The following is a 22,936-nucleotide window of genomic DNA, read 5'->3' on the forward strand; positions in this document are numbered from 1 at the left end:
GGGGGTCACGGGGGTTTCTCTATAAAAGGAAGTCCATTCCCAGTGTTCCGCTCTGTTCCCAGCGCTGCCTTCTGGAATTGACTAGAACCCTCTCACCTCCTTCTTCCACGCGGTAGCCCTCTAAATATTTGAAAACATTTATCATGTCTTTCCTTTCATCTTCTGTAGGCAAAACATCTCAGGGTGGGGGAGAAATAAGCTGTCTCACATTAAAAGAAAAAAGCCAGGGCTTATATATATATATTCCAAACGTGAATGTGCATGGTGGAAGCTTGCCAAGCATAACTGGGTTTCAGTTTCAACATTCCTGCTCTTTAAGAATCGTTTCCTTCTCAAACACTATAAATGGTGAGAACAACTTTGTTCGCCGCACACCGAGGGTCCTGCACTGGAAGAACTGGTGAGAGGAGGTGAATACACTGATGGAGAACCTACAGGGAAAAAGAGGCCCCTTACCAAGGATATCGGTAAACAAGCCAAAGCCAAACAGAATGAAGAAATGATTCATAGATGTTGCTGTGTATTTCCGATGCTGAAATATCACCTGCAGCTTTGGTACTTAACTCACCATGATTGTAAGCTCGTAGCCTTACCCAGTAGCGCAGCTAGAAACAGGAATGAGAGCGTGCCCATTTTCCAGGGAACTGTGGGTTGTCAATGAAGTGGCAGCTGCCCAGTCCCCAGCAGGATGGTCTCAGCAGGACCAGGGCTGGCACCTCAGCAGCCAGCCTCCTGAGGAGTCCCCTACACTAACCTCAAGCTCCATGGCTGCCCTGTCTAAACCCAGGGAGTGAGCTGGATACGAAAACGCGTTTTCCTCATGCTCGTCAAGTCTTGGTCCCCAACATTCCGCCATTGGTGTCTACTTCCATTCAGTGTTCAGACGCAGGACCCGGTCAGCATCCTCCCCACCGGTGTGTTGCTCTCGGAACCTGATGCTGCCCTGAGTCTTAGTCCCGGGACAGTGCAGAGGGTCCCCGCGGCCCTCGGCCTCGTGATGGTCCTGTACTGGGGAATCCCATGGGACTCCGTGTAGGCAGCATTTTAGGTTCTCGTGACGGCTTCAGTCCGCGGATGCGCGTGGGCTTCGCTTCAGGAAAGTTCGTTCCCCCTTTCTCTTCTCTGTTCTGTTTTCGGGATTACCATTATTCAGACTTTTGGACTTTCTAGAATGGTCCTAATTAAAACTTTTCCATTTTTTTTTTTTAATCTTTTTGTATTTGGCTCTCTGTTTTGGGAAAATGTCCTCAAGACTGGATTTCATCTTGTTATTATATTTTTTAAATCTAAGAACTTACTTTTTTGTTGTTCTAATTATTCTTTTCTTTGAAGTCTCCTTTTTTTTTTTCTTGGCTCCAATATCTTTTATCTCTCTGAGGATTTCTTTAAAAGTTTACTTCTCTGCCTAGCCTCTTTAAAAGTTGGTGAAAAAAAACAAAAGAATAGATTTGAATATGTTAACTCAAATTGAGACAATAAAAACGACAGCTGTACCAATTAAATCTATGAATGGGAATTCCTTGCCATTTAGGAACTCCTCTGTAGTCAAACCATGTTACTCTATCTAGTGGTTGCACCGAGGCAGGGTACCTGCCTCGGTCTCTGTCACAGGGAGGTAGTAGGGATTTAGGTTTATGCTTCTGAAAAAACAAAAGGGACCAACTTTGGATTGGACAGTGAAAAAGTTTGGACAAATCTTTGATAGGGTATCTTGGTCATTTCTATCCAGGAGTCAAGGAGATTAATTTGTCTTTGGGAAAAAAGTTAGTGGGTGTAGGGGGGAGGGTAGTATTCAGTTTTGTTTGTAGGTTTAGAGTCGTGCTATGGTCATATGTGGCTGTTGAACACTTAAGATGTGGTTAATCCTATTTGAAGGGTGCTCAACTTGGGACTCAAAGACTAAATACAAAAAAGGAAGTAGCCTGACCGGTGGGGCTGCAGTAGATAGGGTGTGGAGCTGGGACACTGACGTCCTGGGTTCAAAGCCTCGAGTCGCTGGCCTGAACCCAAAGGCCACTGGCTTGAGCAAGAGGTCACTGGCTCGGCTGGAGCCCCTTGGTCAAGGCACATATGAGAAGCAATCAATGAACCACTCAAGTAATGCAACTATGAGTTGATGCTTCTCATCTCCCTTCCTGTCTCTCCCTCACTAAAAAAAAAAAAAAAGTAAAATTAGTAATTTTTCACATTGTGTGCATGTTGACATACATAACATGTTTGGAAATACCGGGAGAAAATAAAATATATTAAAATTAACCGCAAGTGTTTTTCATCCTTTTCAATGTGACCACTAGACAGTTTGAAGTTGCATGAGGCTTACTTACGTGGGGGCTGGGGGCTGACATCATTCAGCTGGAAAGCTATGGAATGCAGTGGGGTTGGATCGCTAGTCACCTTTTCTTCCAGGTCTGTCCATGCAGCTTGCTCCTCCCTCCCACGCCTTCTGGTTAAAACTTCAGGCAAATGAGGCCCTGGCTGGTTGGCTCAGTGGTAGAGTGTCGGCCTGGCATGCGGAGGTCCCGGGTTCGATTCCCGGCCAGGACACACAGGAAAAGCGCCCATCTACTTCTCCACCCCTCCCCCTCTCCTTCCTCTCTGTCTCTCTCTTCCCCTCCCGCAGCCAAAGCTCCATTGGAGCAAAAGATGGCCCGGGCGCTGGGGATGGCTCCTTGGCCTCTGCCCCAGGCACTAGAGTGGCTCTGGTCGCAACAGAGCGACGCCCCGGAGGGGCAGAGCATTGCCCCCTGGTGGGCAGAGCGTCGCCTCCTGGTGGGCGTGCCGGGTGGATCCCGGTCGGGCGCATGCGGGAGTCTGTCTGTCTCTCCCTGTTTCCAGCTTCAGAAAAAAAAAAAAATCAGGCAAATGAGAGATCGCATCTCTCTTCTGGAAAAGCGAGCTGACTCTCGGGTTCATTACTTCTAGCACAAGATGATGCTTCTCTTATTAGATTGCGTTTCTGAAAAGTTGATGATAAACGTGCATGCTTGCTTTTTATAGAGTATTTTTCAAAGTCTTCTTTAAAATGAAGGTTACCTATAGTTTTCATCAACAGATCAACAAACAACAAGTGGTGGAGAGGGTGTGGAGGAAGGGAACCCTGGTGCGCTGTTGGTGGGAACGCAGACTGGGGCAGCCACTGTGGGAAACGGTAGGGAGTTACTTCAAAAACTTAAAAATGGATCTGCCTTTTGACCCAGTGTTCTCACTTCTGGGAATATATCCTTAGAATCCTGAAGCACTAACTGGGAAGAATGCATGCACCCCTGTGTTCACGGCAGTGTTATTTACAAGAGCCAAGGTTTGGAAACAGCACAAGTGCCCATCAGTAGATGAGTGGATAAAAAGCTGTGATACACTCAAACAATAAGGGGCCGTAAGGAAAAGAAGGAAAACTTAAATGTTTTGCGACAGCATGGGTGGACCTGGAGAGCATTATGCTCAGTGAAGTTAGCCAGTCAGAGAGAGAGGCAAGCACCATGCGATCTCACTTAGATGTGGAATCTAATGAACAAATTCAACTGATGAGCAAAACAGAAACAGAGACATGGACACGTGGAACAGACTGACAGCTCTCAGAGGGGAGGGGGGGTTGAGGTCTGCATGACAAGAAGTGAAGGAATGCCGAACAATACCCCGTATATAACTATAAAACACAGAGACACAGATAACGTGTGATGATAGCGAGAGGGGAGGGGAGTAGAGGCAGGTGAGGTGGGCAAAGGTGGGGGGTGTAGATGGAAAGAGACTTCGCTTGGGGCAATGGGCTCGCGATGCAGGGATGACGTCTTACTGCGTTTCACACCTGAAACTTGTACCCCAGCAAGTTCAGTTAAATAAATAGATACAGGCCCTGGCCGGTTGGCTCAGCGGTAGAGCGTCGGCCTGGCGTGCGGGGGACCCGGGTTCGATTACCGGCCAGGGCACACAGGAGAAGCGCCCATTTGCTTCTCCACCACCCCCCCCTCCTTCCTCTCTGTCTCTCTCTTCCCCTCCCGCAGCCAAGGCTCCATTGGAGCAAAGATGGCCCCGGGCGCTGGGGATGGCTCCTTGGCCTCTGCCCCAGGTGCTAGAGTGGCTCTGGTCGCGGCAGAGCGACGCCCCGGAGGGGCAGAGCATCGCCCCCTGGTGGGCAGAGCGTCGCCCCTGGTGGGCATGCCGGGTGGATCCCGGTTGGGCGCATGCGGGAGTCTGTCTGTCTCTCCCCGTTTCCAGCTTCAGAAAAATACAAAAAATAAATAAATAAATAAATAGATAGATACATAAATAAGTAAAACGAGGCTTACCTATATTTAAAGCAGTATTTCTCAACCTTCTTTTTATGATCACTCATGTTAGAGGTCTTCTGAGATATTTTTTCCCTTAATTGCCTCTCTTTAAAATTTTAATAGCACAGATACACTGTATATAGGTTTATGTAACATATACATCTATAGATGAAGCTCAGATAGCTATGCTTCATACATAAAAAGTGTTCACTTATTTTTAGATTTCTCCCCAGGAACTAACTTTCATCCATTGGGGCAGCTGTTGCTCACATTCAGAACACGTGATTTGGACCTTGACAGGTGGCTCTGTGGATAAAACCTGATTGATTTTTTTTTTTTTTGGAGGGACAGAGAGAGAGAGAGAGAGAAGCACTCATTTGTCATTGCACTTAGTTGTGTGTTCATTGGTATCTTAGCGTACATGCCCTGACCAGGGCATCGAACCCGCAAACTTGGCATTTTGGGAGAATACGCCCACTAACTGAGCTAACCTGCCAGGGCCTAGATAGACCTTTTTGCATTTTTGATAGAAGCTGGAGGTACAGTTCTAAGGTGTAGGGTACTGCAGTGCTGGGCCTTCAGTATCACTGCAGAAGTAACACAGGGTTGATAGAAGACTTGTGAAACGTTGGGAAACACTGAGACAGAAATTGCCCATAACTCCACTGTGGTTAGTTTGGGGTTTTTTTCCTGGGCTTCTTTTTTTTTTTTTTTTTTTTTGTATTTTTCTAAAGCTGGAAATGGGGAGAGACAGTCAGACAGACTCCTGCATGCGCCTGACCAGGATCCACCCGGCACGCCCACCAGGGGTGACGCTCTGCCCACCAGGGGGCGATGCTCTGCCCCTCCGGGGCGTCGCTCTGCCTCGACCAGAGCCACTCTAGTGCCTGGGGCAGAGGCCACAGAGCCATCCCCAGCGCCCGGGCCATCTTTGCTCCAATGGTGCCTTGGCTGCGGGAGGGGAAGAGAGAGAGAGGAAGGGGGGGGGGTGGAGAAGCAAATGGGCGCTTCTCCTGTGTGCCCTGGCCGGGAATCGAACCCCGGTCTCCCGCACGCCAGGCCGACGCTCTACCACTGAGCCAACCGGCCAGGGCTCTGGGCTTCTTTTTAATCTCAGCCTCACATATATATATGTATATGTATATGTATTTTAAAAAGCAAAATTGGTATTGTGTGGAATATCTAATTTTATTCTGCTTTACCCCGAGCATAGAGATGTGGGTTTATCTATCAGCGTAGGTGTTTTCCTTGCCACTAATGCTTCAAACATGTTGTTTTTGTCAAATATTCCACTGAAGAGTTAGATATACCATTTTCCTACCTTTGGGACACTTAAGTTCTTAAATATATTATTATATGTCCCGAGCAGAAAACATTCTCATACAGAAATCTCTACTTCTCATTTGGCATATTTCATAGAAGTAGAATTGCCAAATCTACTTTCCCTTTGCTTTTTAAAATGGATTTGTTCAGTGTTTTTTGTGGGTTTTTTTTAGATTACTGTTTGATTTTTAGAGAGGTAAGAACATAGACTCACCTGTTCTCACGTGTGCCCTGACCGGAAATCAAACTGGCAACACTCTGTGCTCAGGGACAACGCTCTGTGCTTAGGGACAACGCTCTGTGCTTAGGGACAACGCTCTGTGCTCAGGGACAACGCTCTGTGCTTAGGGACAACGCTCCAGCCAACCGAGCTATCTGGCCAGGGCTTGTCCAGTGATTTTTTTTTTTTTTAATTTATTTATTTATTTATTTATTTTTTATTTATTCATTTTTAGAGAGGAGAGAGAGAGGGAGAGAGAGGAGAGAGAGACAGAGAGAGAAGGGGGAAGGAGCTGGAAGCATCAACTCCCATATGTGCCTTGACCAGGCAAGCCCAGGGTTTTGAACAGGCAACCTCAGCATTTCCAGGTCGATGCTTTATCCACTGCGCCACCACAGGTCAGGCTGTCCAGTGATTTTTAAGTCCCTTCTTAGCTCTCCTGTTGTGTCACAACAGTCCCTTTGAGGCACTGGTCTTCAGATTATTTATCTTGAGCATTTTGAGTTGAAATAACTATGTCTATATAAACATGTCCAATTCAACTGGACCATACAATTCAATTAGCTGGTATTTATCTGAGTTTGTAATCTAAGGACAGAGACCCAAAAATACGCTGAGCCCAGGAGAAGCTGCCCATCCCGTGTCAGTTAGATGTCATTTAGAGTCAATGTATGAATTCATCTCCTCATTCACAGCTATCCGTTTTGGAGCAGCTTTTAACCCAGCCTTAGATGATCTTGACCCTTGAAAGGACGGGCAGTGGCCCAGACGCTGCCTTAGTTGGATTTCTCCTGCCGTGCTCTAGCCGGAGAAGAGACCTCGTTGGGTTTTGTTTCCCTTCCTCCACGGTCACGCCAGGTTGTACAGAAAACGGAAGGCGGGTCACAGGGAGGACTGGATTGGTGTCTGAGTCATTTCTCCAGGTTCCCCAAGTCTCACTTACATTTGGGTAAGATACTCAAGCTTCCTTGGAAGAAGTGAATGAACTAATTCTGGGCATTGGTCCCTGCCCCCCTCCCTTTCAGGAAAAAGGAAAATACTTGTCCCTCTCACAGTTACCTGTCCACTGGTCCTGGCCATCTCAGGCTGGGAGGCCTCTTCAGTTCTCAGCTTGTGTCATGAGATCACGAGACTGCTAGCCACTAGGTCCACCTTCTCATCCTCTCACATTTGCCCTCATGTCACGTTCTCCTCGACTGCCTTTTATCTCTCTGTCCGTTCCCAGGGTTCCTTTCCAGACCCCCCTTCCTGGGGGCTCCAGATCTTTACTTCCCAGGCACCATTCTGGTCGGATGACCGCGGAGACCTGCCCGGCCTCAGCTGCTGTCCTGCCTGCCCTTTGCCTGCGGGCATCTTTCAGTGAGTGCCCGAGGGAGCCTTGGGCTCCTCCCTCACCTTGGTCACCGCAGTTGCCATCTGTCTTGTTTCTAGAGTGGCTTCCTCCTTGTCCTTACAGCCCACTCACCTTACCTATGTCACAGTTTAAATTATGTGCCGCCAAAGCCTCCAGTAGCCTTCGGAGTTAATAGAAAAACATTCTTTAAAAAAAAAAAACTTTTAACGAGATATAATTCACATACCATGCCACTGACCCATTTCAAGTACCCAAATCGGTGGCTTTTAGCATATTCACGTAGTTGTACACCATCACCACACTCTCAGAGCATTTTCATCCTCGCATCAAGAATGCCCAGACCGGCCCTGGCCGGTTGGCTCAACAGTAGAGCGTCGGCCTAGCGTGCGGAGGACCCGGGTTCGATTCCCGGCCAGGGCACACAGGAGAAGCGCCCATTTGCTTCTCCACCCCTCCGCCGCACTTTCCTCTCTGTCTCTCTCTTCCCCTCCCGCAGCCAAGGCTCCACTGGAGCAAAGATGGCCCGGGCGCTGGGGATGGCTCTGTGGCCTCTGCCTCAGGCGCTAGAGTGGCTCTGGTCGCAACATGGCGACGCCCAGGATGGGCAGAGCATCGCCCCCTGGTGGGCAGAGCGTCGCCCCTGGTGGGCGTGCCGGGTGGATCCCGGTCGGGCGCATGTGGGAGTCTGTCTGACTGTCTCTCCCTGTTTCCACCTTCAGAAAAATGAAAAAAAAAAAAAAAAAAAAAAAAAAAAAAAAAAAAAAGAATGCCCAGACCTGTGAGCAGGGACTTCCTCTGTCTCCCCGGCTCTCCAGTTCTTGCAACCAATCTATTTTGTATCTCTATAGATTTGCCTGTTTCTCACACTTCATATAAATAGAATGAAACAATATGTCAGTTATGTTCTACTCTGACTAGCTTCATTCATTTGGCAGAGAATGTCAGTGCTCGTCGGTGTCAGAGCAGGTAGAACCTGGAGAGCTGCTTCCTTCTGTTCTATTACCGAGTACCACTACTAGCGTGTAGATAGGCTGAATTTGTTTAGCCATGCCATCAGTTGAGGGACATTTGGGTCACGTCTGCTTTTTGGCTCCTATGAGTCATGCTGATATGAATATTCCTGTACAAGTTCTGTGTGAATGTACGTTTCTATTTCTCTTGGGTATCTATCTAGGAGTGGAATTGCTGGATCATAGGTAAGTCTATGTGGGACATTTTGAGGACTCGTCAGACTGTTTTTCAAAGCATCGCACCATTTTACACTCCCACCGCTAATGTATGAGGGTTCCAGTTTGTCCATTCCTTATCATTGCCCATCATTTTGGTTATAGTCGTGGTGGTGTGAAGTGGGATCTCGCGGTGGGTTTGATTTGCGTTTTCCTAACAGCTAATGATGTCGAGCATCTTCTTATATATGCTCATTGGTTGTTTGCGTATCTATTTTAGAAAAATGTCTACTCGGACCGTTTGCTCATTCTTCAACTGGGTTACTGGATGCATTACAAAGTTTTGGAGATGTTATTCAAGAACCTTCATAATCTGGCCTCAAATATAATGTTTATCTCAGTTCCACTTCCCACCTCTGTCATTTCCGTCCCTTCCCCTCCCCTCCCCTGGCCTCCCCAAGTAGAGTCTGAGCCTGTAGCTATGTGAAACTCACCCAGGACTCCCCAGATGTCACGTTCTTCATGCCTTTGCCCATGCTGCTGCCTCTGGCCCAGGCTGGGCGGCCTCCCTCACCCCCGTCTGTTCAGAGGCTAGCTCAGGAGTTATGAGGTGTGGCCTCTTCTCCCTCTGGGTGTGTCTGCCACCCAAGACCAGCTCCCTGAGGCAAAGGACAATATCCAGTTTTATCCCTGGGTGCTTAGCTTAATTAACACAGAGCAAGAAATTGGTAGATATTTGTTGCCTGAACCATGGAGTTTTGGGAGAAACACTTTTTCTGTCATCTACCTGTTTCTGTTATTGGTAAACATTTCCCCACAATTTTTGCTTTGGGTGATGATGTCATCCTCTAAAAGTTCTGATTTAACAAAAACAAGCAAACAGGGACTGGAAGTGATCCCAAGGGCAAGTTGCTTGCATTGTAGCTTGCCTTGGGCGTGGCCTTGGCTCCCCCGGTTCTCCTGATGGAGGACTTCTCTTTGTCCATGCAGACACACAGCGGCTCTGGGAGCAGCTACCGCACGCTCTGTGGTTGATTACTCTCGGAGGTGCAGAACAAAGAACTCTCTGTCTCCCGAGGGAGTCCACAGCTCTCCACATGACCTCTTTAGGACTATCAGATCAGCCGTGTCAGTGTCTTTACCAATGTCATCAGAATAAATTAAAATGGTAAAGTCTAAGTGACAGAACTAAGCAGCAATGCATTTTTACCTTTGTTGTGTGTTTTAAACTTGGTAACCAGTGCAGTTTCTTCCTGTCCAGCCCAGGGAAGCAGCTGTTGCTCGTCCTGTTGTGAGAAGTTAGACTTTGGGGATGGGGGAGGAGCTGGGGGTGCAGCTGAGCAAGGTCACAATCAACGGGTGCACCTGTGAATTGAACATGTGTATTTCACAGGTGGCTTTCAAATGAAAGCCTTGTGCTGTCCCCAACAGCTGGCGGTGAGAAATTTAGAACTGAGATCTCCGATCCTGGAGGGAGCGGGGCTTCCTGGGATAGCTCTGGGGAGAGGTGTGAGCTCCACCTGGGGACACAGTGACATTTGTGTGGGCTGATCCCCAGGCTAGGGACGGCTGCAGACTGCTCAGGTAATGGTCACAGACACAGACCCCAGACTGGGCTTTATCCATGACCAGCTCCAGGGCTGGGGCTGGGTCAGCGGTGGGAGGAGGGGAAGAATGCGGAGCTGCCCTGACCCCTCGGCTGTGTGGACTGCCTAGGGACCATTAGCACCAGCAGCTTTTCTCTCACACCAGAGTCTCATAATAGAAGCAGTTTCTGAACCAAAGGTAAGACTCCTCTTACAGAAGATAAAAGATTAGGAAGCTGCTAAGTGACTCGCTCTGGGAACCAGCTCCCAGGCGTCAGTCAGAACAAGGAGCATTACTTCCCTGCTCTCACCAGAGTTTTAGGGCCAGGCTGGGCGTTTGCGGAATCGAAAAGGGAAATCAAGTCCATGAAGGGGATGAAGCTGAATTTTCTAAGGAGGCCAGGTTGCCAGCAACCACGCTGTCTTAACTCGGATCAGTTGAGGCCTGAATATGGTGTGTAGTGCCCTCTGGTGGCCAGAAGGAGCAACTACGTGCCATGCCAGCCTGCACGCCTGTACTGCTTTTTTTATTTTAAATCATTACAATTTTTTTTCCAATTACAGTTGACATGCATTATTATACTAGTTTTAGGTGTACATCCCAGTGATTAGACCTTACATAACTTACTAAGTGATCACCTTGATAACTCTTGCACCCATCTCATTGATCCCCACCACCCGTCCTGCCTCCCAAGAAGTAACGACCAGCATCTTCAGGGTCTAAAGAAAAGAGAAATAGTAAAACCTTACTTTTGTTTGCTTAGAGGAAGAGTCACTGCCCATGGGGTCAGACAGGCAAGACATGGAGTGACAAACAGAAAAAGGATGAAAAGAAGGGAATAAACCCACGCGGCCGAACTGGACCTGCCCGCAGCGGGGCCTGGCATACAGCAGAGCGAGTCAGATCGTGAGCACACACCAGTTCTTCCAGCACTTACCTTGTGTCTTCATATAGAGAACAAACCTGAGGGTTCAGTGGAAAGGAACTGAAGAATGTGCAGCTGCCTGTCATTTTCTGAATTTTTATCATCGGATCTGACTACTTTTCATGCTATTGTGCTTGGATATTAGAAGCGTGATACTGTCTGTATAGCTGCACAGTTTGATCTAAAAGTTCAGCTTCCAATCCACTAGGTAAAAAAACAAACAATCTTAGTGCCCGAGTATTTGGGGGGGGGGGGGTTGCTTTAATCAAGTGTGGAAGACACAAAGTTTGCCCTTCTCAGAGTTCAGGAAACAGGACACCTGACCGTTGCCAGCCCTCAAATCAGCACAACGTGTGTGTCAGGCAGATGGCGAAAATATAAAATAACCACAGGTGCTAAAAAAGGAGCCGTGTTTTTGCACCTCATCAAGCTTTTAAACAAGCGGTAAGGATACAAGGACGCTATTAAAAATGGCAGTAGAATTTAATATCTGTGCGGCTATTTCCTTAAAAGAAATAATACTAAAAACTGAGATACAGAACTAAGTCGGCGCCAGGAATGAAGTCATGGTTTAGATAAAAATGCTGCTGACTCCGGGTCTTATTCATCCCAGGCACTTTTAAACCCTCCCGGGGTCTCTCTGCATCTGCAGAGCCTTGCTGACCGCTAACAGACCAGCTACGGGGCAGGCTCCTCGCCTTGAAAGTGAAACACATGACTCGGGGTCCCGGGAGCCCGGGCGAGGGCGGGGCGAGGCCCCAGCCGGCCGGCCCAGGGTGGGTCCTCCTATAATTAGCCGGGAAACGCACGCTCAGCCGCTTTGCGCTGCAGGTCCCGCCTCGGCTTGGGTTTGCCCAGCGCTCTGAGGGTGGCTCGGTGCTTGCTTCTTTCTGATCACCGCCCAGACTGCGCAGGGTGGGCAGGACCCCAGCGGCTCTTCTCACCATGCTGGGGATCATCACAATCACAGGTAAGGCAAGAGCCAGATGGAGTAAATGCTTTCTCCCCTCTCACCTGCATTGGGGCGGGGACCTCGGAGTCGGTGGCGGGACTTACCGATGGGCGTGTAATTCTCTCCCTGTGCTGACTCTTTGATCAGAAGAGCATTCTCTCTTGGTGGCTCTGAAAGAACCAAGCAAACCTGATGTTTGCATTTTGGACTGTATTTTGTTAGGGACTGTCCCCTTTCCCCTGGCTGAGAGGGAGAATACCTCACCAAGTGAATCGATCCATGTTAGATTGGGGTGAATTTCCAAATAGGTTGTGACAGCCTAATTAATCACTTGCTGTCGTCATGAAATATTAAATCCTTGTGTTTGAGAAATCGCAATATTTGCTTGTTGACGTACTTATTGGGAACTTTCCAGGGAGGGCACACTTGGTGATTTAGGGGACTTGAATGAAATGTTAGCGCTGGTTTAAGTGGTGGTTTTAGTAAAGCCATAATTTTGGTAAAATGGGTGGCTTAGCAGGTAACAGCATTTAGGCAGTGAAGAGTAAAAATGTATATTGCTTAAGCTTGCTTCCTAGAAGTCTGGCTGAGTATGAATTCCATTATTTAATACCTACCTCCTGCAAATAAATTACATATATCAAACTTTTTGTAGAATGTACCTATAGCACCTCTAACTTGATTTGATCATTTCGTGGTTCCTAAGGAAACCTGCCTATTTTCCTCCTCATTCCTGTTTCCCACCATCAAGAAAATGAAACTCCATTTGCTAATTTAGATTTATAAGACCGCTCTTAAAACATTCAAGATCATTGCTCACCAAACCTACTACAGCACAATAAAGGACAATTTCTAGGACTTAAATTTTTTTCTCAGTATAATTGCTTCTGCAAAGCCTTGTCCTCCTCTAGAATTTTAAATGAGTGTGAAAGTTTAGCCAAACTCAGATTATCTATCGCCTCCTATAGATTTAGCTTGTTTACTTTGAGATTTCCTTAAAATTCCTTCCCCAAGTTAACTGGACTAGACTTTCCATTTCTTTACCTAGCATGACAATTCACATGGTACATAGAAATTCTTAAATAGACTATACAAAAATTAAAAACACAAAACTTTCCGTTTTTTCCAGAACGTTCTTTTTTCTGTGAATGAAATATACAAATGCCCGACCCTGAAAGAGGCCGCCTGGGAGTGGGGTTTGTGGGTGTCATGGTACTGGAGGGTGCTTATCCAATCAAAACTTTTTTCTGGGTGCTTTTTGTATATACAGCCTGGCCTTTCCTATATTTGTTATTTGATTAATTTATCATATGCTGAGTTTCTTATGGGAGAAGATGATGGTCTTTTGTAGCACTAATTAGGAGTTAAATTTAGGGTACTTATGAGGGCTTTTACAAATTGGTTCAGATAATCCCAATGGGATGGTATGTGATCAGAAGCAGTTGGAAGGGCTAATTTTTATTTTTATTTATTTATTTTTTAGAGCTCTCTAATTTTTAAGGCAGCCTCAAGTATTTGGATCTATTGCTTTCTAAGTTTGATGTTTATTACAGTGGAGAATATGGCAAAATTTAGAACTTTTTTTCCTGATAATAAGAAAGGACACAGAAAATCTTAACTCCAACTGTTATAACAGCAAATACACATTTTATAGTGGAAAGGGGAAATTTCAGTTCTTTTTTTTTTCTTCTGCAAGTTTTTTTGATAAGGAAGATTTACAGCAGCTATCTTTAGATAGTTGGTCAGAATCTCGAAAGGCAATAAAGACTTTTATAATTGGCATTCAGGGTTAATTCAAGATCAGTTTACCTAAATGTGAGAGTTATTCTCGTCCTGTTTAGTACTGTGTTATGCAAGGAGCATTTAAGTTTCACAACTAACAGGAAGGGACCAGGATAACATTCCTGTAGAATTACTTAAGAATAAGCTTTCGTTTCTGAAAGTAGGGAAAAGCTGTCACTGAGGGAATGGACTGTCCCCTCCCCGACCCCATAGACACACACCACTGAAATGGACACAGCGGGACTTGAATTATAAAATGATTGATTATTCACATTATATACTATCGCCCGTCTTGAAGTCTTTCCTTCACATCACATTAGTAATAATAAGTTAACTTACACACTAAAAGATAAGTGCTTTGATATGATGATGATCAAAGAGGTGTCTTCTCCCCGTACCCTCTTATCAACGGTGTGCCAGCAAAACAAAAACAAAATGAAAATCTTTTGAGTCAGAGAACTTGCACACAGTGAGACTGTAGAGGATCGTGAGTAATTTAGGGCAACATTCTTCTTTAAATCTAAAGGGAGCGGAGGAAGGAGGAAAATCCTCCAGCATCATGCAACTTCTAGATTATTTAGAATGCATTTCTCTGTGCAAGTTGTTTGAAAACATAACGTAAAAATAGCCTCCCGTGGCTGCTTTTGTCTGCTGTGGAGGCAGATTAGTTGTTGTCAAGAAATGCGTGGGACATGAAATGCTGGAATCGTTAGCTACCATTGAACTGCGTGCCCACGGTGTGGCCCTTACCACCGTGTCTTCACAATATCCCTGCAAAAAGGGGTTGTTTTAACTCTTTTTATCCTTAAAACTAAGTTTCTATTGCATTTTACAGCTACAAAGAAGCATAGCTATAGAGTGCCTTAAAGGACCCCTTTCTTATTGCGAGTAAGATGTACATACCATTGACCGTCACATCAGGCTGGGCGATGACCCGTATATGCCTGGAGTGGGTTTCGCTTATCTGAGTTTTAATCCCAGTTAAATGTCTCCCCTTGGAGGTTTTGTGGTTAATGAGCCTTAGAACAAGGGGAGTTGGGTGTGTAGGATAGAAGGGATGGATTTAGAATGCAGAGAATTCCTGGAAGCGTTCCAGGACAATGCTGCAACTCGCAGGGGAAAGTTAACCAGTTCCAGATGTCACTCCAGCCGCCTTGATGTGCTTGGGGAATTGCGAGTGCTGGTTACACTAAACCTAAGAATTACATGAGCGAGATAATGAATTTTTTTAAAAGAAGAAAAAGTGGAGTGAAAGTTACCTTGTATGTATGTTATTTTTAAGATCATTTCTCACTTTTAAGTAATGTTTTCAGTATCCTGACACTCTCCCACAGGCATGTTCGAGTCTTTTCCCAGAAAAAGGGATTCAGAACTATGTGGTGTCTGTGGTGATGTTCATTTAAGAAGCAAGCCTTGTATGATGTTGCTTCCACTAAGGTCGGTTTAGAAAAACAGGGCTCACAAACTGTGTACCTAGCAAGACTGTGTTGAGTGTGGTGCTCATGAGTGTGGGGACCACAGAATCTCCCACCCATGTAAGTGGCTTGGGGTGGGACGAGGACCAGTGACCAACGAGGACAGTATAGAGATGGCACTGTCTGTCAGCTCTCTGCCTCCTGGGGGCTTTGTCAGTTGGCACACTGACTGGTTCCCTTCCCAAAACTTTCTGCCGTCTTTGATGCCTGGTCAGAACGTGGTTTTGAGCCGGACCACGACATCAGTGAATGCGCACCATGGTTGGACTTTCAGGGTGTATGACAGATCTGCAGGATTAATAGCAGGTTCTTCAAAGCCCCACACGAGTGATAATTATATGTTGTGTCGGAAAGGCCCAGTCTAAAATCAGTTGTTTCTGCCGAAGGACTCTTTGGGTGCCAAGAAAGTACATCCCTCAATCAGAGATGCTTAGATGATCAAGGTTTTTCATTTTCCTCCTCCTATCCAACCGGACAAATCTAAGGCAGATAATTCTATAGGGAGCCACACTCATGAGCACCATGCCCAACACAGTCTTGCCTGTGTCAAACTATAGCAGAGAGGGTTTGGAGTCGTTTAAGAGTACAGTTATTAATAAAACATTTGTAAGTGTTGTTGTGAATGGATTCTACTCTGCTGAGTCTGAACAGATGAACGCAGGCCTGCCTTTCCTGGACCATGGTAGTGTTACCGGCCTCTGGTCCCTTGCCTATTCCCTTCACTCCTAGCAAACCCGCTGGCTTGGTTCTCTCCTATCTGGGCCCCACATCTTTTAGGCTATTCTTCTTACTCCATTTGCTCACCAAGTTATGATCCTTAACTCATTCAGAACCAGCACGCAGATAGCAGATAAATATACCTCTAGAAAAGTTCCTGTTAACCACAGACTAGACCACGGGTGGGAAAAGCTGATGGCTGGAGATCTCTGCCTTCAGCCAGAGCCTGGGAAATGTGGGCTTGCTTTAGGGTGCAGTCGGGGTGAGAAAGTGAGGAAGGAAATGTAACACAGGGAAGAGGGTTGCAAGCCCTAACTGGTTAGCACAGTTGGTTGGAGTGTCGTCCTGATATGCCGAGGTTGCAGGTTCAATCCCCATCCCAGTCAGAGCACATATAAGAATCATCCAGTGAATGCATAAACAAGTGGAACACCAAGTCTGTTTCTCTCTCTCAGTCTCTCCCTCCTTCCCTCTCTCCCTCTTTCCCTCTCTCTCTCTCCCTCCCTCCCTCCCTTTCTCCCCCACTTCCTTTCTCTTGAAAATCTATTTGAAAGGGAGGGAGGGGAGGAAGGCAGGAGGGAGGGAAAGAAAGAAAGAAAAAAGAGAGAAAGAAAAGAAAGAAAGAAACAAAAAGAAAGAAAAGAAAAGAAAAAGAGCTGTAGCCACATTTGACCTGCAGTCTAAAATAGGGTACAGACTCTAGATCTGTACAGGGTGCAAAGAGAGAGGCCAGAGGGATGTCTGTGCCCTCTTTACCCCCCTCGAAATGTTTATGTTGTAAGTCAAAGAGGTAAAAATAGGTGCAATATGGCATTCGGCTTTCAGAATTTGAAAGGACACCTGAACTTTATGTCTTGGTGGATTTCCACAGGGTCTTCTAGGCCTGAAGACCTGGGAGAGTTGTGGGCTTCCTGTTGGGGAGAGCTGAACGCTGTTCGATGCTGCCCTCTTCTGTTCAAAACATTCAGGGGGTTAGACAGGAATTTTATACACAGGAACGCTTGTGACATTGTGTGATAATGAAAGTGGACCAATGGAGATTGTTGAACAATAGTTGGATGTAAAATAAATTGTGCAGCCATTATGTCAGCTTCTAAGACTAGTGAAAAGCTTATCAGAAGGAATTCAAATACTAATAGTGATTATCTTTGGACATTGTCTTCATGGATGTTATTCCCCATTTTCTATATTTTAAAATCTCCTATAATGTTGTATATAGATTATTTTTAGAGTCAGTAAAAAAATGAAAAATAGTTCTGCTCTTAAGAAAACAAGGAAAAAAAGGACCCTCATAGCATTTGTTCTATCATCATTATAGATGACCAACTGGTAGTTCAGCCTCCTAACTAGCTTTTGCAGGAAGTACTGGAGGCCACCTTACAGATGAGGACACTAAGAACAGAAACTTCAGGGAATTTTGTTCAAGGGCCCCTGAGACTGAAATACCGATCTGTCTGCAGAGTCTGCTCTTTACTCTTCTTCCCCTCTCTGTGAATTCTGTCTCTTTGGGGGGGGGGGGCAGTAAGGGGAGAAGGGTTTTTCTATGATCACTCCTTCTATGTGCCCTCACTGGGAATCAAACCCATGACATCCACATGCTGGGCCAATGTTCTACCTTGATGTTGACTTCTTGCCTTTTTTTTTCTCCACTGCATAATTAGGCTTCCTCCACCCTTTCTACTATTAAGTATGAGAACATGCTGTCTCTACCTTCTCCCTTACTCCCATTTAGTACCAATTAATTCTTGCTTTACCCAGTCTTGACGGTGATAGTTGCAAAAATGAAGGTCAGGCCTGACCAGGCGGTGGCGCAATGGATAGAGTGCTGGACTAGGATGCCGAGGACCCAGGTTCGAGACCCCGAGAATGCCAGCTGGAGCACAGGCTCATCTGGTTTGAGCAAAAAAGCTCACCAGCTTGGACCCAAGGTTGCTGCCTTGAGCAAAAGGTTACTCGGTCTGCTGAAGGCCCGCGGTCAAGGCACATATGAGAAAGCAGTCAATAAACAACTAAGATGTCACAATGTGCAACGAAAAACTAATGATTGATGCTTCTCATCACTCCGTTCCTGTCTATCCCTCTCTCTGTTTGTGTAAAATAAAATAAATAAATAAATAAATAAATAAATAAATAAATGTCAGGTGGTCTTTTGAATCTGTGAGTGGGTGGGTAGGATGTGTATGCTCTTTTTTGGAAAAATAAAAAAAGCATTACTGCAATTATGAAATTTAAAAAAACCCAGCTTTTTACACTGAAATGGAATTTAAATTGCTATTCACACCAGACATATAGCAGTTTTCCCCTCGAAGTGTGGGAGTTGACATGTCTAAATACTTTTTCTCATCATAAGTGGCATTTACAAATTATAAAAAGTTATGGTGATTTATGGAAAATGAGAATTTTAACACTTTGAAAAATATGGAATTAATGATGAGCTTTGTGTTCTGCTCGTTTGCCAGCTCATTGGCCCACCAGAGTCTCACCCACCTCCTATATAACACTGGTTAAGTCACATGACTCTTAAAAATAGACTATTTTTTAGAGCAGTTTTAGGTTCACATCAGAAAGGAATGGAAAATACAGAGAGTTCCTGTGTGTTCTCTGCTAGCCCCTCGCACTACCCCACCCCCACTAGAGTGGTCCAGTTGTTACAACTGATGAACCCACATTGACACATCGTTATCACCTCAAGTCCACAGTTTACATTAAGTGTCACTGTTGGTGATGTACATTCTTTGGGTTTCATAATATCATTCAAAGTAGTTCTGCTTCCAGAAATAATCCTCTGTGTTCTGTCTATTCAGCCTGCCCTTCCTCCTCCCCCTCCCCCACAACACTGACTTCACTGTCTCCATAGTTTTTGCCTTTTCCAGAATGTTGTGTCGTTGGAATCACACAGTATGTAACCTTTTCAGATGGCTCCTTCCATGTCTTTTCATGGCTTGTTAGATCTTTTTTTTTAAAGCACTTAGTAATATTCCATTGTCTGGATGTACCATAATTTATCCACTCACCTAATAAAGGGTGTCTTGGCTGCTTCCAAGTTTGGCGTTCATATATAAAGCCGCTACAATCATCTGTGTGCATTTTTGTATGGGCATAAGTTTTCAACTCATTTGTGTTGTTGGATATTGTGGTAAAAGTATGTTTAGTTTTATAAGAAACTGCCAAACTGCCTTCCAAAATGGCTGTGCCATTTTGCATTCCTCGCAGATAACCATTTTTGAAGGCTGTTTCCCCACTGTGAGCTAGCACTCCCATCAAGCTCTCAGGCTCTGGAACTATAAATAATAACTAATAAGAACATGCACGAGGTCCCAGGTCTTGTTCTAATACTCAAGAAGCTAGAGCTCTGGCCACCTGACAAGCCAGCACAGGCTCCTGCCATGCAGTGCGGGTTTTGGAGCCTACTACTGAATTCTGAGAGTAGAAGGCTCGACCATGTGCTCCGTTAACGTGCCATTTAATGTAGTGTAGTGCGGATGAGAGAGGCAGTTCAGGAACCCAGCAGCAGTGAGGATTAGCAGCCGTGTCGCAGTCATTTCGCCACGCCAGGCTAGGCTGTCAGCCTCGAATGTGCTTGGGTTTGAAGAGGGATCTCAGTGGGGCGGTGCACAGAGCCACCTGGAGACCTACCTCCCTTTGCAAGCTTGCTTGGGGCCGTGCCCTCTGTGACGCTTTTCATGGCCCCTAGGGGGCGCTTCTCGTCAGCGGCACGGCTCACTGGTGGCCACCAGTCTCTACCCAGCAATGGGGCAGCTGGTGGGACAGCGGGGAGAAGAAGGTTGGGTCTCCGGACCCCTGCCTGGCAGCGTGCACCATGCCCTGGTGGAATAAGATCTGCTGTGAGTAGTGTGCCCCTCATCGCGGTTTATCCTGGGGACCTGGTGGGCGGGATGACTTTGAGGGCCACTGACGCCTCGGTATGTGGCAGGAACAGAGGTGGAAATGCTACTGGTCTTAAAAAAAAAATCACTAGGCTTTAGCGAAGGCCAGAAAGGAGCTCTCGTTAGAGAGCCTGGAGGTGAGCAAAACGGAGGATTCGGGCGTTGCGATTCGGGATGCAACGTGGGCTAAGTGCAGCCAACTAATGGAAAGACAAGGCTGAGAAGTGGGATCTAGGTTTAAATGCAGGTTCCAAGCTGAGTGGGTAGCCATGTAACCGCACGTGGTTTGGGGCAGGATACTTACTCTGATTTGCACGTGTGCGATCACAGTCGGCTTTTATGTTAAAACCTAATTTAAGCCTTGGCTGCCAGCCCTGGGTAGTTTAGGCGGCTACCGTCTAGGTCCCGCAGCCATTCAAGATGTGTTACCACCTCCTGATACGATCAAGGCGTCTTTAAGGTCAGCCCAGGTCCGGCTGAGTACAGAGGCAAGCGGAGCCGTAAGCAGGCTGAGTTCCGGTTATCCGGCCTTTGCGCCAAGCACCGAGGCGCCACCTGGGCGCCCAGGGGCCTCCTCTGGAAGAGCGTTTGACAAGAGCAACTGTTAGGATTCTTTAGGACAAAAGAGACCACAGAGTAGTTGACAGGATTTAAAATTTGTCTGCGATCCCATGTTATATATATTTTTTGTTTGTTTGGTTGGGTTTTTTTAAAGTGTTCAGCCCATATATCACTATAAAGAGAGCATCTGAGTCTTGCTAACTATATTGCGCCACCAATAGCTTTCCTGTCCCCGCTTGGCAGCTGTTCATCTGTGTTTCCCTAGTTTTGACAGTAAACATTCCATTCATCCCAGAATTTAAGAAGAAGTGTTGCAAATGGAAACACAGATTTAGGATCATGGAAGAAAGAGTGCATGTGGGGGTGGGGGTGGTGATTAACACCTGTTTTCTCCCACTGTGTTAGCAAAGTGCCCCTGTGTTTTCTACTGAATTCTACAAAAGTTAGTTAATGGTTTGTTTTTACCTCATGCTTGCTGACAGGAAATTTGTGTTTGTGTTCATTACTCATAAAACTGTATGTACTAGAAGAGTTTTATTTTGGGGGTTTGATTTTTTTTTCCTCTGGTGTATTTCCAATGCTACCCTCCGCCTTTAAAAAAAGAAAGAAAAAGTCACACCTCCTGTGTTGCATTAGAAGTGTTTGTGGGAAGTTCTCTTATGAGTATGCTTTTATGATTGGGGAAATTTGTATGAAGTAGTGCCTACTATGGAAATGCACTTAAGTCTTTATTTCTTTTTTTCTTTCTTTCTTTCTTTCTTTTTTTTGGTATTTTTCTGAAGCTGGAAACGGGGAGAGACAGTCAGACTCCCGCATGCGCCCGACCGGGATCCACCCGGCACACCCACCAGGGGGCAATGCTCTGCCCCTCCGGGACGTCGCTCTGCCGCGACCAGAGCCACTCTAGTGCCTGGGGCAGAGGCCAAGGAGCCATCCCCAGCGCCCGGGCCATCTTTGCTCCAATGGAGCCTTGGCTGCGGGAGGGGAAGAGAGAGACAGAGAGGAAGGGGGGGGGGGATGGAGAAGCAAATGGGCGCTTCTCCTATGTGCCCTGGCCGGGAATCGAACCTGGGTCCCCCGCACGCCAGGCCAACGCTCTACCGCTGAGCCAACCGGCCAGGGCAAGTCTTTATTTCTTGATGTAGTAGGATGACTAAAAGAATTAAAATGAAAGTTATATATAATTTATTGATTAACATTTTTTTATAAGGAAGTACTCTCTCCTGCCATTTACTTTTTTGGCATCGCTCTTTTTTTAAAGTTTTTTATTGATTTCAGAGAGGGAGAGGAAAGGAGAGAAAGAGAAAAACATTGATTTGTTTCACTTATTTTTGCATTCATTGGTTGATTTTTTTAACAATTTTATTTATTTATCAATATTTACAGAGACAGAGAGAGAGTCAGAGAGAGGGACAGATAGGGACAGACAGGAACAGAGAGAGATGAGAAGCATCAATCATCAGTTTTTCGTTGCGACACCTTAGTTGTTCATCGATCGCCCTCTCACATGTGCCTTGACCGCGGGCCTTCAGCAGACCAAGTAACCCCCTGCCCGAGCCAGCGACCTCGGGTCCAAGCTGGTGAGCCCTGCTCAAACCAGATGAGCTGGCGCTCAAGCCGGTGACCTCGGGGTCCCGAACCCGGGTCCTCCACATCCCAGCCCAACGCTCCATCCACTGCGCCACCACCTGGCCAGGCAACAATTTTTTTTTTTTTTTTTGGTATTTTTCCGAAGTTGGAAATGGGGAGGCAGTCAGACAGACTCTCGCATGCGCCCGACCGGGATCCACCTGGCACACCCACCAGGGGGCGATGCTCTGCTCATCCAGGGCGTCGCTCTGCCGCGACCAGAGCCACTCTAGCGCCTGGTGCAGAGGCCAAGGAGCCATCCCCAGCACCCGGGCCATCTTTTGCTCCAATGGAGCCTTGGCTGCGGGAGGAGAAGAGAGAGACAGAGAGGAGAGAGAGGGGGAGGGGTGGAGAAGCAGATGGGCGCTTCTCCTGTGTGCCCTGGCCGGGAATCAAACCCGGGACTCCTGCACACCAGGCCGATGCTCTACCACTGAGCCAACCAGCCAGGGCCTAACAATTTTTTTTTTTTTAGTGAGAGAGAGACAGGAAATGAGAGAGATCAGAAGCATCAGCTTGTAGTTGTGGCACTTTAGTTGTTGCTCATTGATTGCTTATCATATGAGTCTTGACCAGGGGGAGAGGGGGGCTGCAGCCAAGTCAGTTACCCCTTGCTCAGGCCATCAACCTTGGGCTCAAGCCAGTGACAGTGGATTATGTCAATGATCCCAACTCAAGCCCATGACTCCACACTCAAGCTGGTGAACCTGTGCTCAAGCTGGCAACCGTGGGGGTTTCAAACCTTGGACCTCAGTGTCCCAGGTTGACGCTCTATCCACTGCACCACCACTGGTCAGGCCACTGGTTGATTCTTGTATGTGCCCTGATGGGGAATAGAACCCACACCCTTGGAGTATGCGGACAATGTGGACAATGCTCTAACCAGCTGAGCTACCTCACCAAAGCCTAGTATCACTCTTGATTCATGATTGTTTTTGAGAGAGAGAGAGAGGAAAGGTGGGGGAGGAATGGGGAGAGAGAGAAAAGCATCACCTCAATGTTCTACTTAGTTGAACACCCATTGATCGCTTCCCATACGTGCCCTGACCATGGATGGAACTGGTGACATCAGGGTTAAGCCAGCAACCCTGTT

General features: G+C 46.5%; 1 protein-coding gene across 2 annotated transcripts in view; it reads left to right on the top strand.

Moving 5' to 3' along the window:
• Positions 1 to 22,936, top strand: part of AKAP12 (A-kinase anchoring protein 12) — a 106,443-nt gene that overhangs the window by 75,475 nt on the left and 8,032 nt on the right. Inside the window, exon 1 of one of the 2 annotated variants that reach the window (XM_066247880.1) lies at positions 11,610 to 11,810. The exons of the other annotated variant lie outside the window; for it this stretch is intronic. Coding sequence (XP_066103977.1) covers positions 11,786 to 11,810 — 25 coding nt within the window. The 5' untranslated portion in view covers positions 11,610 to 11,785. Of the gene's footprint in view, positions 1 to 11,609; positions 11,811 to 22,936 lie in introns of those variants that run through there. 2 annotated transcript variants of the gene reach the window in all.

The sequence above is a fragment of the Saccopteryx bilineata genome, chromosome 12 (genome assembly GCF_036850765.1).
Source record: "Saccopteryx bilineata isolate mSacBil1 chromosome 12, mSacBil1_pri_phased_curated, whole genome shotgun sequence".
NCBI classification, from domain to species: Eukaryota; Metazoa; Chordata; class Mammalia; order Chiroptera; family Emballonuridae; genus Saccopteryx; species Saccopteryx bilineata.